At 43.8% G+C, this 14,355-nt stretch overlaps 1 protein-coding gene across 4 annotated transcripts in view; it reads left to right on the forward strand.

Annotated features, from left to right (window-relative positions):
• Positions 1 to 1,632: 1,632 nt before the first annotated feature.
• Positions 1,633 to 14,355, forward strand: part of PPP4R3B (protein phosphatase 4 regulatory subunit 3B) — a 455,240-nt gene continuing 442,517 nt past the window's right edge. The window contains exon 1 of one of the 4 annotated variants that reach the window (XM_085612383.1): positions 1,633 to 2,178. In XM_085612383.1, the coding sequence (XP_085468509.1) occupies positions 2,037 to 2,178 (142 nt within the window). In that variant the 5' untranslated portion in view covers positions 1,633 to 2,036. The remainder of the gene's footprint in view (positions 2,179 to 14,355) is intronic. The other 3 variants (XM_085612385.1, XM_085612382.1, XM_085612384.1) reach the window with 3 other exon arrangements.

Here is a 14,355-nt window from a genome sequence, read left to right on the forward strand (position 1 = left end):
ACTCGCTGTCCTAGATGAAGTGTTCGCAGCCTGGGGAGTACCCAAAGTGTTGAAAACGGACAATGGTCCTCCGTTCAACGGGCAGGAGTTCAGTGAATTCATGAAACTGATGGATGTCCGACACCGGCGGATAACACCATTGTGGCCACAAGCCAACGGCACTGTCGAGAGATTCATGGCCACTCTCAAGAAAACATTCCAGCAGGCAGTGCTTGACAGACGAGACTTGCAAACAGCCCTCAATGATGTGCTCCGCTCATACCGAACGACGCCCCATGCCACCACAGGCAAATGTCCAGCGACACTCATGCTGGGGCGCCCCGTTCGGACACGGATACCCACCTGGGAAGGAGCCTTACGACCAGTGTCTCCAGAACGCATTCATCGAGAAATAGTGGCTACCGATAGGGCTCGCAAAGAAGGCATGAAAACGTATGCTGACGGCCGGAGGCGAGCTCGGTCGCTCTCTTTCCGAGAAGGAGACTGTGTAGTGGTTAAACAGGAACAATGTAAGAAAACGGACAGTAGGTTTCGAGCAGAGCCCCTGACAGTCACTCGACAGAAAGGAACAATGTTAACCGCAGAATCAGACAGTAGGCGCATCACCCGGAATGTGTCCCACTTTCAAAAATGTAGCTCGGCTCTGCAGGAAGCGCTGGAGTCGCGGCTAGAGTCACCCAGAACTGAACAGCCTATGCAGCGACGTGAAACTGCCGCTGACCCGGAGGGGGAAAGTGGAGGCAATACCACTGTGGCAGCAGAAGGCCAGTCTCTCAGACCACGACGAACAATTCGCCAGCCCCGACGGCTAATTGAGGAGATGTAAATATTTTGTGAGTTTTGTTCTGTTAACAAAGGGGGAGATGTACTATTGTGCGGTCTAGTAGCGGGCAGGGCGGAGCAAGGGAGGAAGAGGAAGGGGAGGTGCCAGGAAAGGAAAGGGCAGTTAGAGTAGGGACACCGAGAGAAGAGGTCAGAGAATAAAGAGCTGTCCACATAGAAGACACGGTGTCCGTGATTATTGTGGGGGGCTGCAGGGGGACACGACAGGACCCTGTGCACTTCCAATCGAAACCACATAATTTTCCTGGCAAAAAATGAGGGGTAATCTTGTCAAAAGAAGCACTTTCTTACACTCCCATTCCAAGAATTATGGACAAACCATTATCCTTTGATGTCAGAGTTAATTCCTCGAGGGGGAGATTGGAGCGTGGGTGACAGGCATTCATATTTTATTTTGGGCAGTTTTACAAAACTCCGAATCGGATTTCTGCATGCAGGAATTGTGAGGCGGGAGACTAGTCTTCGAATTGGGGACTAGTCTTCAAAATGATGATCTCCCGTCTCAACGGGAGGGGCGGTATGTGCGGGAGGCTCCCATGTATTTAATAAAACTGAATTTTTGCGCCACGATTTCTGCCTCACCCCATCATTAGACAACAATAATCATCTCCATAAAACATGCATCCGAAACCCTAAAGAACAGTTGCCATCCTTTCTATTAAGTATAAAAAGTCAACTTAAAATTATGGGCAACAAGTACACAAAACAACGAACCTATCAGGAACACTGTCACTTATTAGGCACGACAAAAAAAATACTACTACTATTTGCTACCTTTTGCTTTTTGTTGTGAGTCCTATGTCTATGTTGTGTGCGCGCGCACCTCCCTCTTCAGTTTCTCTCTCGGGTCGGGTTCCATCACCCACTTCTCGCTCTTTCCTGCTTTGCGGAAGCCGGGTGCCGGGCTTACGAGCACTTGTTCAACCTGCGCGGCCTCCGTAGTCCCTTCGGGTGCTGCCCGTACCTTTGATTCTGTTGCTCCCCTTAAGGAAGAGAAAGGGGAGAACGTTAGCTTCCAAGATGGCCGACGAGTAGCGACGCAGGGGCACCAGGGCCGAAGCCCAGGAGCTTGGGGAGCCGCCACCTCCGTGGCAGCGGTTCCCGAGCAGCTTCAAGTCCAGCTAGGGCGGCAATGACGGGGTGCGGCCCGCGCTAAAGTGTTGTCCCCAGGGGCCCGTGACCCACTTCACAGCATGTCGGACACACGGCGCCGGGTGAAAGTCTACACTTTGAATGAGGACCGGCAATGGGACGACCGGGGCACCGGACATGTCTCTTCTACTTACGTGGAGCGGCTCAAGGGGATGTCTCTGCTTGTGCGAGCCGAGTCCGATGGTGAGAAGCTATCAAGAATGAGAGTTACGATCTAGAGCAACGTTGTGAGAGATACGATGAGTTTATACTTCGTTCTTGATGTAGTTATGAGGGGTTAAGTTTGTGAAAGACAACCCGTAAGCGGTACTGGCCTGAGTGATAGGACAGTGCCAGGAATAGAGCTTGTCAAGAGAGATGGGGCGGGACCCATGGTTATTTTGTTGGGAATGGGCTAACATCTGGCATGCAAAAGGTTATTTATTTTGATATGAGGGTAGAGGCTTGTTTAACACGATAGTTAAAATATGTTTGGGTTGTTGTTACTTTTTGCACACGGCTGAGTGATGCAATATATGGGTGGTGGATTGTAGCTGAAGCGGTTATGTTCTCGCCTAAAAGTACAACCTGTTAATCTTCGGAAGATTAGAGCCTGTTTGGGAGGGAGTCTTGTTTGTTATAGTACCCTAGGGAGAACCTTTAAACAGAAATGTCATTCGTATTCTCTCCCCCCCCCCCCCCCCCCCCCCCCCGAAAACGTTTGTGGATGCTGTTACGATAAACCACCAGGAATGGTATCCCCTTGGTTTGAAGACTTGTTAATTGTTATTTGTTTATGGGGAACATGTTTATGCCATTGCATAACTTTTCATCCCCCGCAGTCCGTGGAAAGTTTTCTTTCTGGCTGCTCAGGGTGACAGGTGCTGAGAGTTTATAAACCTTAGGCTCAGATTGATTCCCCGGCACGGTTTGTTGCTATGAAACAAAACAAACATATACCCGCACAATTCCTGGGAGATGGCTGCATCCTTTTCTGTACTACTACCCTGCCCTTTCGTATACGGAAGAGTGATTTGCCCTTTTTAAGTTGCAGATTTCCCCCACCCCCTAAGATTTAAGGGGTTTGCGTGGTGTGCAACATACCTACCTGGTCCACTCGAGTTCTCGTCAGCAAGGTGCACCCGTCAGAATTCTGATCCTCATCCTTCTTTTGTGGATACACACGCCGGGATAAGTCCTGGAAAAAAGAAGTGGGGGGACTAACCAAGTTAAGCAGTTCACAAGTGACATCATTGCGGGACTCATCGCATGTGGTATCGCAGGATGTGCAAACTCTGGAAGTGTCATCACAGCCCATGACTTCATAGGAAGTGATACCACAAGAAGTGACTTCAGATCTACAGACCTCACTGATATGTTTAGCAAGTATATCATGAGTATATTTGGGCGCATTACAGGATTTATCAAACTGGATTTTGCATGGGTGTTGTGCCAAAAACGTGACTCAACTCTCATGCAACATCTGAGCCTCGATGTATTCATTTATTTTGTTAAAACTCTGCCTTAAAGTGACTGGCAACAAAGAGAAACGTGGCAGTAAACTTGTTCTGCTTAATTAGTTGCAAAGTCTGCATTTTAAAATATCTTAAGGGTTTAAGGCAGCACATGATTAACATGCAGGTGACAGATTTTTATTGTGCTTAGATAGGTAAGTGTGTTACTCCTTAAAACACAGATCCTTTTGTTACTTGCAGTTCATATATTGTATTCCTTCTAATATAGCACAGTGATAACTGAAGGGCATGTGATTCCTACACCTTGTAACCCACACTATCTTATGTAACACGTTCTGTACATTGATTTACTCATCATTGTCAATGCATAATGTGTACCTGAAATGTAGAGGACTCTGTCACTGTGCCTAGGGATGAGTAGCGCTATTTAAAGAAAGTAAGTAAAATAGTGGTATTTAAAATATTAGTGTAAATATTCGGACAGACCAGTACATCTGACATTCTTACTGTGCATACATATCTTGTATATACAGGGACTGAACAAAGTCAAAAACATGCCTCTTCTTAACAGCTTGTGGAGTAATAACAAGCAGTGTGCTTGTGTTTCCGTTCCATTAGGTTAGCATCAAGGGTTGAGACTCCAGGTAGCTCCCAGCCAGAATACTCCAACCAAAGAAGGCCTGATGGCTCCTTCACCTCGGCCTTTGTTTTGGGCCCAGCTCAAATTTAAAATAACAAAACTCCCTCTCCCCCTGCAGTTGCTGCTTGGAACCAAAGCATACAATGTGCAGGCACTGCTGAATCTGTCAGTTCAACATATTTCAGTAGGGGCCTAACTTTGTGGCAGGGTAGATGGGGCCCACCCTGTGAAAATAGCGCTGTCTACCCATATTAGTCCGGAAGCCTCCGCATGCTCTGCGTCTGACTGAATGTTCATTAAAGGCCAAAAACTGATACAAATTATTCTCATGACAGATTAAACCTTTTTAGCTTCTGTGCTTCCTGGATAGTGGTTTCATTCAGTCTACAGTACCCCTAATAAAGACCGCGCTAATACAATCCGTGACCAAACGTGTAATCTTTCTTCTCACTTTGCACCAGCCAGCTTCAAAGCAATTTCTGCCCTGTACAATTTGTTGACCAAGCTCCACGGCCTTTATTTCTCCCCACCGCATTAGTCATTCTTGATTTCTCTAAAACCCACTGAAAAGAACACACCTCCAAGCTACAGCCAGATTAGAATTATTCTTGACCAGAGCTGCTGTTGCCTTGTTGATCAAAGATGCTTTTAGATAATGACCGTCCCAAGCCTAAATGCAATCTTTGTTTTCTGAAAAATGCCTCCCTCTAATCTTCAGCTAACGTGCTGATTCTTTGACATGTTCCGCAGTAGTCTTCATATAGCACCATTCATTTTTTTTGTTGGAGGAAAATCTATTAATAAAGTAAGGTAGAACAATTTTACTCAATAATATGGTTTTAATCAATTGGGAAAATCAGCCAGTCTCAGAGACCAAAGCCTGAAGTTCAGAGTTCTGGATTACAAGCTATAGTATACAGGGGTGTGGAATTTAATGACATATCTACTTGTCCATGGGACAGGTTACTTCATAAATCTACTTGCTCTGTAACAAATCCACTTGTCCCTTAAGTGCCATGTAGTGTGGCAACAAATTATGGCAGCAATCTCATTATATAAGAGCTCTGATAATAGCCTCTCTAATTAAGACAGAACTCATACCATAGTTTGAATACCAGCAATTCCCTAATTTTGCCATGTTTTCCCAGATCTACATACTGAGACTGAAGGTAGCGGTAAGCAATAGTTCCGTATGGTTGGAATGCCCTTCTGAGTCTGTAAAAACCTACTAACTTTCATTTTTTATGGCTTTACATCAGCTTGTCTCTAATATTTTCCTATACAGAGAAAGATTGGAAATTTACTCCTGACAAGGGCAGAAGTAACACTTCTTCCATGGCTTGGGGGTAAAAAAGGTGTTGGTGGGAAGGTGAACTTGTTACCACTCAATAGATTTTTGCAGGAGCAAATCTATACATGCACATTTGCTCCTGCTAAAATACAGTTCACAGATATTTTTTAGGAGTACTATTTCTTGACCACCTTCTGTAAATACTTGTGAATTCCCGAAAGCTGTAAATCTGAACTAATGCGAGGACTTATACCATGGGGGAACGTTTGTGACTTTCTTTAAGAACTGGTCCCTTATTTAGGTCTGGTATTAACCAAGTCCTTTTGTTTTTATTAAAATTATCTCTATCTACTGGCTGCCTTAACTGTGAGTGGCAGCATTCTGCTCTTTCACAAGGAGAATATCAGCACACAAAGTCGATTTGTTAAGTGTCGGGAACTATTGTGGCAATGTGTGGTTTTTGAGACCAAAAATATTTTTGATTTTGCCAATGTTTGTTATTATGATAAGACCCGGCAGCTCCCACAACAATAACGTTTTATAAAAACAAGATAAACGTTGACCAAACCAAAAGATTGACCACCATTGTCATACCTCTTGGCTTTGCCACTGCTTGTCTATTTTCATGTATCCTGCAAGATTTTTGAAACTAGTTACTCTGATTTCCCATTACAATATCATGCATCAACACATTTTACTAAATTATGTTTTAAAAAAAATGGTACCTAGAATTTACAGTAGTTTAGCAAAACATTATTTTCCTAGTTGCATTTTTTTTCTGAACAATTTATTTTGAAAATAAAGATATGTTAATCTTGGTTTTAAGCTTTTGCATCTAATCAGAGATCATCTTGCAAGCATTGTCCATAGTCACATATTGTTAAACTTTGCAAACGTGTACACATTTTTATACTGGAACCACTGTCAGTAGTGCAGCTGGAACTTAGAAACATTTAATGAAAGCGCGCTCCTTAATATTAAAGGCTTTGTATTATCGAACCATAAATACAAGTTCGAACAGCACTGACATATGGACACAAATATTACCTTAACTGCAGGCAATGCCCTTCCCTGATCCATAATGTGGTACCATAATCTGGTAGCCAAAGGGTTTGTGCTGCAGTGGGTTGGGCCTACTTGTCCCAAGAACAAAATAAACATGAAAACTTGATGTCTTTGACCCCAAATTATATGTCCTGGGGTCAGGCTATAGGAATTCCACACCACTGAGTATATATACTGCAAAAGCCACAAAAAATACTGCTACAAATTTCTATATGATGCAAATGGCAAGCTGGGCAGATAAGATATTACCAAAACACGTAAATATTTCCAAGAATTGTGTACAAGTCCATGTTTAACATCATTGAAATCCAGACTTTCTGACACCACTTGTTGACAGCCAGAATCTCTGAGAACTGACTGATCAGTGGACACAGACTCTGGATTGTCAACATTGTCACAATATCCAAAATCCCAGACAACACCACTATCATCCAACTTACCAATATTCATGTTTACTCTTACAGTAATCTTTTTGATAAGGTTTGATACTCACTACAGATCCCTTGTCCCACCACCCACTATCTTTGAGTACAACAGCTGAGAGAGTGGCTTTTAAAATTTGCACAAGATCTAAAAACTTAGAATCACCCTTTATTTATTTATTTATTTATTAATTTATACTCCGCTAATGAAAGCCATTGCAATTTTATAGTAAAAACCATTACAGAATTATTAAACATGTAAAACTAAGGCCTGGTGCCAAAGCCATAACCTAGCATTAAGTTCAGTAATGTATTGTAGGATTGTTTGATAGTTTAAAAAAGGCAACCGGCACTGCTGTGGCATGTTATAAAAATATTAGAATGACAATTTCATCATTGTCAAAAGAATTTCATTCAGAGTTCAGTCAATGTGCTGCACTAAATGTTTTGGTATATTAAACTGAAGATTGTTTCATGCATTTGAATCTCAGTCAGCCATTTCTCCCATTATGGTAATACTTAAAGCGTCGGTGCATCGAGACGTGAGCTCATGCCATACTGAGACAATTTTGCCCTGATCTTTCTTAAGTTTTTCAGAAAAAAAGCCCTAAAGCCTTTAGGTGGTAGCGCGCGCGTTTAGTGGGCGCTCCTCTTTGTTACATGTAGAACTGTACTTCGTGCATTTATATGTAATCAAAAATGTAGAAGAAACTAGAGAGTAGAGTTTTAAACTCTAGAAGTAACCACTGGAGTGATAGCTCTTTGCATTTTATCGGCTTTGCTCAGAAATTTGACCAGGCCGCAGATGGAATTGTATAACTCTCTTGTTTGATCCATGTTTGACGGTGGAGCTTCAGGTGATCTTAGATTATAGCTCGACAGATGCATAGAAGGTGAGCTAAATTCTCCCAAGATTGACCGTATAGACGACATTCGGACGCTGGGCGCGGCGACCAAGGCGGTAGGAGTGGAGTGACAGCTCTTTACATTTTATCGGCTTTGCTCAGCTGTTTGACCATGCCGCAGATGGCTTGAGGGTAAAGGTCGTTGAGTATAAAATCAAATCTACAACTGCTTGAATTGTATGCTCTGTTTAATGCCTTCTTAAAATTTTGGTGTGGGAGATTTTGGTTCCAGAGAGCGGTGACTGTATTCAGTTTTAGTGCATCGTGCAGGGTGACAGAACAAGGGTTTTGAAGGAGTGGTCTTTTGTGCCAAGACGTGGTCGTGTAACATGAATTCCAGTTGAATCTGGGCGGCTGTGGCATGGTTTGGGAGTTTAATAAATGCCCTGAACACCGGACTCTAGGATTTGTTCAGAAAGGAGCCCAGGTTACCGGGGAAGGCTTCAGAGCCGTAGGCTAACATGGGAATTAATTTAACTTTTACTATCTTCAGCAAGGGTTCTAGGATGGGATTCTTTGTGTTTTTAAAGATGGTTTGAAATGCAAATTGTAGCACTGCTGCCTTTGGTTTAAGTGAATTTTTGTGGATTAAATGCCCTCCTTTGTCATCGAGTCAGCGTCCAAGGTACTTGTAACTGGGGGTGCTGAACAGTCGATATGTGTTGGAGTACCATGTTCCTGTTTTTTTTCCTTTTCTGTCCAAAAATCACAACATTGGTCTTCTCGAAACTTAATGTCATGCCGTTTCTAGTGCTGTGTGCAAATAAGACGTTGAGCAGCTTTTTTAGCTGCCCTTGCTGCTTGGCTCAAGCGAACGACATTGTCAGCGTAAAGAAGGGAGGTGATGCAGCGGTGTCCCAGGTTTGGCGAGTCTCCGACTAATGTGAAAAAAAAAAAGGGCAGGGACCAAATCGCACAAAAATTGGTTAAAAAGGGCAGGCGCCAGAACACAACCTTGTTTGACTACTTGTTCTATCCTGATCTTGTTGGAGACTGAGTTATTATCTAATTTAACTCTGGCCCATGTTTCGGAGGAGAGTAATTGGATACCTCTGAGTAGTGACTCCATGATGCCCTAGTGTTTTAATTTTAGCCAGAGGAGTTCACATTGGACGTGGTCAAAGGCCTTGCTGAAATCTACAAAACAGCTGTGGAGGAGCTGTTTTTTCCTCTATCTGTTTTGAGACTATTATCATCCTAATTGCCACTAAGTTGTCAGTCGTTCCCAACATGGGTCTAAGTCCAGTTTGATTTAGAGAGAACAGGTGAATTGAGCTTGCTCATGCTTCTAGGTCCTCCAGTAATAAGGAAGAAAAGTATTTAGCCTCAACATGTAGGAGGGCGATGAGGTGGTAACTTTCTGGGTGCACCACTGAGCCTTTTATGTAGTTGGGTTGCAGGATTGAACCTTGCCAAGAGGGCAGGACGGTGTCTGTAATAAGGCAAGTTCTGAAATGCCTTTCTACCAATTATGACCAGAATTCAATGTCCTGTTTATAAACCGAAGCAGGAATACCATTTGGTCCACGAGTGTCCGCTCTACTTTTTCAAATTGAGACAGCAATCCTTTTAGTCTTGATTGTTGATGCTAAACGGTGTGTTTGTTAATTAATGACCTCTTTGGTTCTCGAGATTTGGACAGTTGTAGAGTGTGAAAATTGGCAGTTTGAGTGATTGGTTTGGTACAGAGTACTAATGTGTTGACACCAGTTGTCTTCAGTAACGTTGTTTCCATTTTGTCTAGACAAGCCCTTTTTACTGTTTAAAACGATTTATAATACAGAAAGCTTTAGAATTTTTTGTTCAACAGACTAAGAATAACTCTAGTTGTATTGCTTCTTCATGCCTCTTTTTTGCTTGCCAAATAGAACGTTTGTATGTCCCGTTTAAGTTATTTCTTCTGAAAAGACAGTGTTTAATCCAGGTTTTATCTGCCTGGTCTTCTTTTGTGAAGCACGCTTCTGAATTTTGAGGTCTTTTGTGAACTATGACTGTGTTAAAATGGATCTTACAGGGCATATGGTCCATCCATACCGTTGAGTATGAGTAAGGGTTAAAAGAAGTTGGTACAAAAATGGGTTTCAGACTTCGATTTTATTGGCTCGTAGAAGGATCTGGCTGTGAAGTGTGGCTTTCAACGGTGAACCATGTGCTACGTTTCCTGTTTTGGTGCAGACTTCCCAAGCCGATTGGCTGTAATGTCTCCAGGGCCTCAGTCTGATGGTCTAAGGACAGCCACTGGGGCATATAATCACTTTCTCTGTGTGTTAAAATTGTGAAGGATTTTGTGGTTTATCAGCAGAATTGAGCAAAATATCTAATATAGGACCATCTGAGTATTGCGTGTAAAGTGTGTGTAATAGGCTGGTTGGTCGTCCGGATAGCATCCATTTAGGGCACGCAGATTCATGCCCTCTAAAGCGACTAACAGAGTGTGTCCTGAGGAGTGAGATCTTTGAGGTGGGTAGATCTGCAAGGCTATTTGCCACAGTGAGTCCACTAGAGCTAAAGAGGGATTTTGGTGAGGATTGTCCATTAAGTTTGAATTGAAGTCTCCGGTTAGTAAGAAAATCATCATTTGGATTAGTTAAATTGATGTCTGCGATTAGAAGCTACAAGGCTTGATATTATGCATCTTTTCTGTGGCTGTTGGATGAATGTACACATTTAATAGTAATAACCTGACTGCGACGGGGTCTTGACTCTTGTTTTTGATTACAACGCATAGACGGTTATGATTGCTGATAAGATAGAAAAAGGCATCAAAGGACCAATGTAGGGGTAGATAGATGGGTAAGCTGCCCTTCGCAGATTGTCGGGTGGCTGGAGTGAAAATATCGTAGTAGCCTTCAATCAGAATCTCTTCATGCCATGATTCCTGGATGCATATGATATCGTGTGACGTTAAAAAGGATTTTGCATCTGGGTCAGTTAAGATGTTTTCAAGCCCAGTCAAGTTCCAGGACCATACGCTCAGAGGTTTGGGCTCGCTCTTCGTGTTCTGTGCTAATGGGGCATTTTTTAATGATTGTCATTCAGACGTGGGTCCTGCCAAAGTGGCGGCCAACCTGCCACAGTCTTGTTGATTTTCAGGTGCTGATGGAACAAGTCTACAGAGTCTTCCTTCTTGTGAATTGATAGAAATGATAAAGCCTTGTTTAGGTTATTCACATTTGGGAAAAGAGGCCTGACTGCATTTATGAGAAACGCTGTAGAACATGGTGTTTGTTGATGCTTGTTATGGGTTTTATTTTTCGATGGATCACAAGCGGCCAGATTTAAGCGACTTTCTGGATCTTGCTGGGACAAAACACAAGGGTATTTTGCTTTCCAAAGCAATGTGGTCTAGATCCCCATTCCTCTTAATGGATTTTCATATGGTGTTAGCAGCTGAACAGGTAGTCCAAGTTATGGCGGTTGCTTCCTTTTGAGGAAATAGGGTTGAACCGGATAAACTGAATACTCAGTCTGTGTAGTTTAGATGACGAAACTTGGGGTGAGCACCTACGTTTTGACTGTGTTCCTCCTGTTCAGGATATTATTTGATCCTTTGGAGCTGTACTCCAGGTGCCAAATTGTTATATAGGCCAACAATGGGAATGAATTATTTTTGAGTTGGGCCATGTTTGCATTGGGCGGGGATGTTGTCACAGTCACCTGTTGGGTGCTCGTTGTCCCGTTTTCCTGTTGTTTACTTGAGTGTTGATGTAGGCCTTCGAACAGCTGGCTAGTCCTGTTTAGATCTTTCCTGGATTTGATTTCTGAAGGGCTGATCCCATTTGAAGTTTGGCCAGAGTTATTTATCAGAAAGGGGCCGGCCAGGAACTTGTTTATTAATTGTTCGTCCGTGACCTGAGGCCCCTGAAGCGGGAGGACTTGAGGAATGTTGAGAGGTAGAGCTGAAGTCTCTGTGGTGACCAGTGAGGGTTTCATGACAGCAAGTGATGGTGTGCTGAGGTTAGAGGAATGCTCAGTAGGATTTTCAAAATCCCCACCCTGTGGGAGCTTGGGTGTGTCAGGGATGTGGTTGGGCACTCGCTCTTCTTGCAAGGGGAAGAAACTCTTTATCTTGGCTGTGTGCTCTGCCGCCTTCTGGGTTTTATCTTTCTTTTTGTTCTGTTTTCTTAGATGTTTCCTTTTTCGTTTGGTTAGCGGGTCGGCAGGGGGACTTGAATCGCAGCTGTTTGTAGGACCTGCCCCACATGGTGATTTGAATGCTGAAATTACTTGACCATTTGCATCTGAAGTCGTATGAAGATTTGATGAATCCTCGATAATTTGAAGCATTGGGCTCTGGGGTACAGGATGAATTTCTACTTGATTTCTTTTGGGTTATTCACAGGCCATCTTGATTTAGGAAGTGGTGTAGATGTCGGCGTTCACCTCGATGGAACTAGGCATGTTTGATTTCTTGCTATCATGGCTGGTTTAGGGCCTTGGTTGAGCAGCCTTGTGCTTGTCCGTTTGACTTCCTGAACTACGTCGCTAACTATCGTTGGGAAAGAAGTCCATTCATCTAGCAAGATGACACAGTGTTGGGGGGTTTTGTTTGCTGGCACTTGATGTCAGATTGCTCTATTTTTTGGGGTTTGATATCTAGCTGCTAGCCATAGTGTTCAGATGCTTAAAATGTGAGTTATTGGATGATGTATACTGGGCTAGTGCCTCTTACTGGGAGATTTGAATATCAGATTTGTTGGATTGGAACTCCAGGGCTCTGATAGTTGCTTCTAAGGTGCTTAGCAGCTGTTGCAAAGTTCTTATGACAAAAGGTGAGTTTGAGCTGCCGTTGAATAAATGATAATTCATGGGAAAGAGAAGCTAAGGAAGCAGAGATGGATTCGTTCTCAGGAGAAGCTGGTGGCTTAATGGCGAACTGGTTTGAATTAGTGATGGGAACTGCAGTTTGTTGAGAACCGGCTCTTTCCGATTGTGTGCATAAATAGTCCAGTGATGAGCCGACCTCAGATGTGACCGCCTCAAGCGTGGCAATTTCAATGCACTTTCTTGAAACCTCATCAATGTTTGAGGTTTGTCGAGTCAACACTTGACTTGAAAGGTGCCTGTGATGACTGAGCAGGTTGATAAGTAGTTTGATAAAGGGTATGCAATTGAGTTTGGAGAACTGAAGTGAGTCTGGGCAGCTGGAGCTCTGTTAATTAATTCAAGATTGCTTGGCAAGGGTGACAGGGAATTTGTAAACCTGTAGCATTTGGGCTGTTTATTGTGTGAGCAGACAGTCTGTTGTATTAATTGTGGTGATGTGTTAGTAAGTTGGAAGCTTTTTCCGGTGTGCCTAATTGTGGGATCATCGAAGGTAGAAGAGTTGGATTTATTTCTATGATCTCTTCCGCTGATTGATAAAGTATGGCGCTCTCATCTTTCTTTGATCTGTTACCTCCGTGCAATGACAGCAGTTCTGCGCATTGGAGTTTCCAAGGCGGCTCTCGCTCGCTGACGCTTCTCGTCTCTAGTGGAGCTCAGGCCTCCTTTCTGCCCATACCACTCCTGTCCAGAGAGCTCGATAAGATCAGGCGCGACCACACACAAGTGATTTTTGTGGCGCTGGACTTGGCACGGAGAGTTTAGTATCCCAAGCTTCTGCAAATGAGCAGCGATTCTCCGTTCAGGCTGCCCCTTCGAGAGGATCTTCTGTCACAGCAGCAGGGGAGGGTCCTCCACCCGAACCGGTCAACTCTCCACCTCCTTGTGTCGAAATTGAACGGCGGCAGTTGACAGTATTCGACCTTCCTCCTGAAGTATGCAATGTTATTCTGTTAGCCAGACGTCCCTCTACTACGCCTGCCGCTAGTAAGAAGTTTGTAAATATTGTACAGAAAGGTCTACCGTCCCTATGCCTGCCTCCCTTTCTGACATTCTCCTTTTTATCCTTTCTCTTGTCCAGCAGGGCTCTCCTCTGGGCACTCTGAAGGGTTACCTTTTCGCCCATTCTGCTCTTCTACAGTTGCCAGACAAGCTGTCGCTTTTCAAGTCCCCAATTGCATATTGATTTTTGAAGGCGCTTACACATTTATTTCCCCCTTCACCATGCCCTAGTGGGACCATAACTTGGTTCTCACTTATCTAATGTTTGTCCCATTCGAGCCGCTGCACAATTGCCCCCTCTGGCTGCTCACCATCAAGGCATCCTTTTTACTCCTGAAGGCTTCAGAGCTCATACTACCAGGGCTATGGCAGCCACCACGGCTCTTCAGCATGGTGTCCTGGTCCTTGACATCTGCCAAGCAGCTTATTTGGCATCCCTGCACACCTTTGCCAAGCATTATTGCCTGGACAATCGGGTCCGTAGGGAAGGGCTCTTTTATCGGTCGGTCCTACAGGACATTTCAGCAGTCCCCCCTCCAGGTATGGTATTTCCTGGGTATCTTTTCACAGGTAAGGAATTTGCAGGTAGATGTCTCTATCAGATGTACTGGTTACTTACCTTCGGTAATGCCTTATCTGGTACAGACCTGATCTAGCCGCAGATTCCTTACCGACCCACCCATCCTCCCTGCACTGCGGATCAGTTCTTCATGTCAGGGGGTTTCCCCTTCAGGGCTCTAGTTGTCTCAGCACACCA

This window comes from Triturus cristatus, chromosome 6 (genome assembly GCF_964204655.1).
Source record: "Triturus cristatus chromosome 6, aTriCri1.1, whole genome shotgun sequence".
Classification (NCBI taxonomy): domain Eukaryota; kingdom Metazoa; phylum Chordata; class Amphibia; order Caudata; family Salamandridae; genus Triturus; species Triturus cristatus.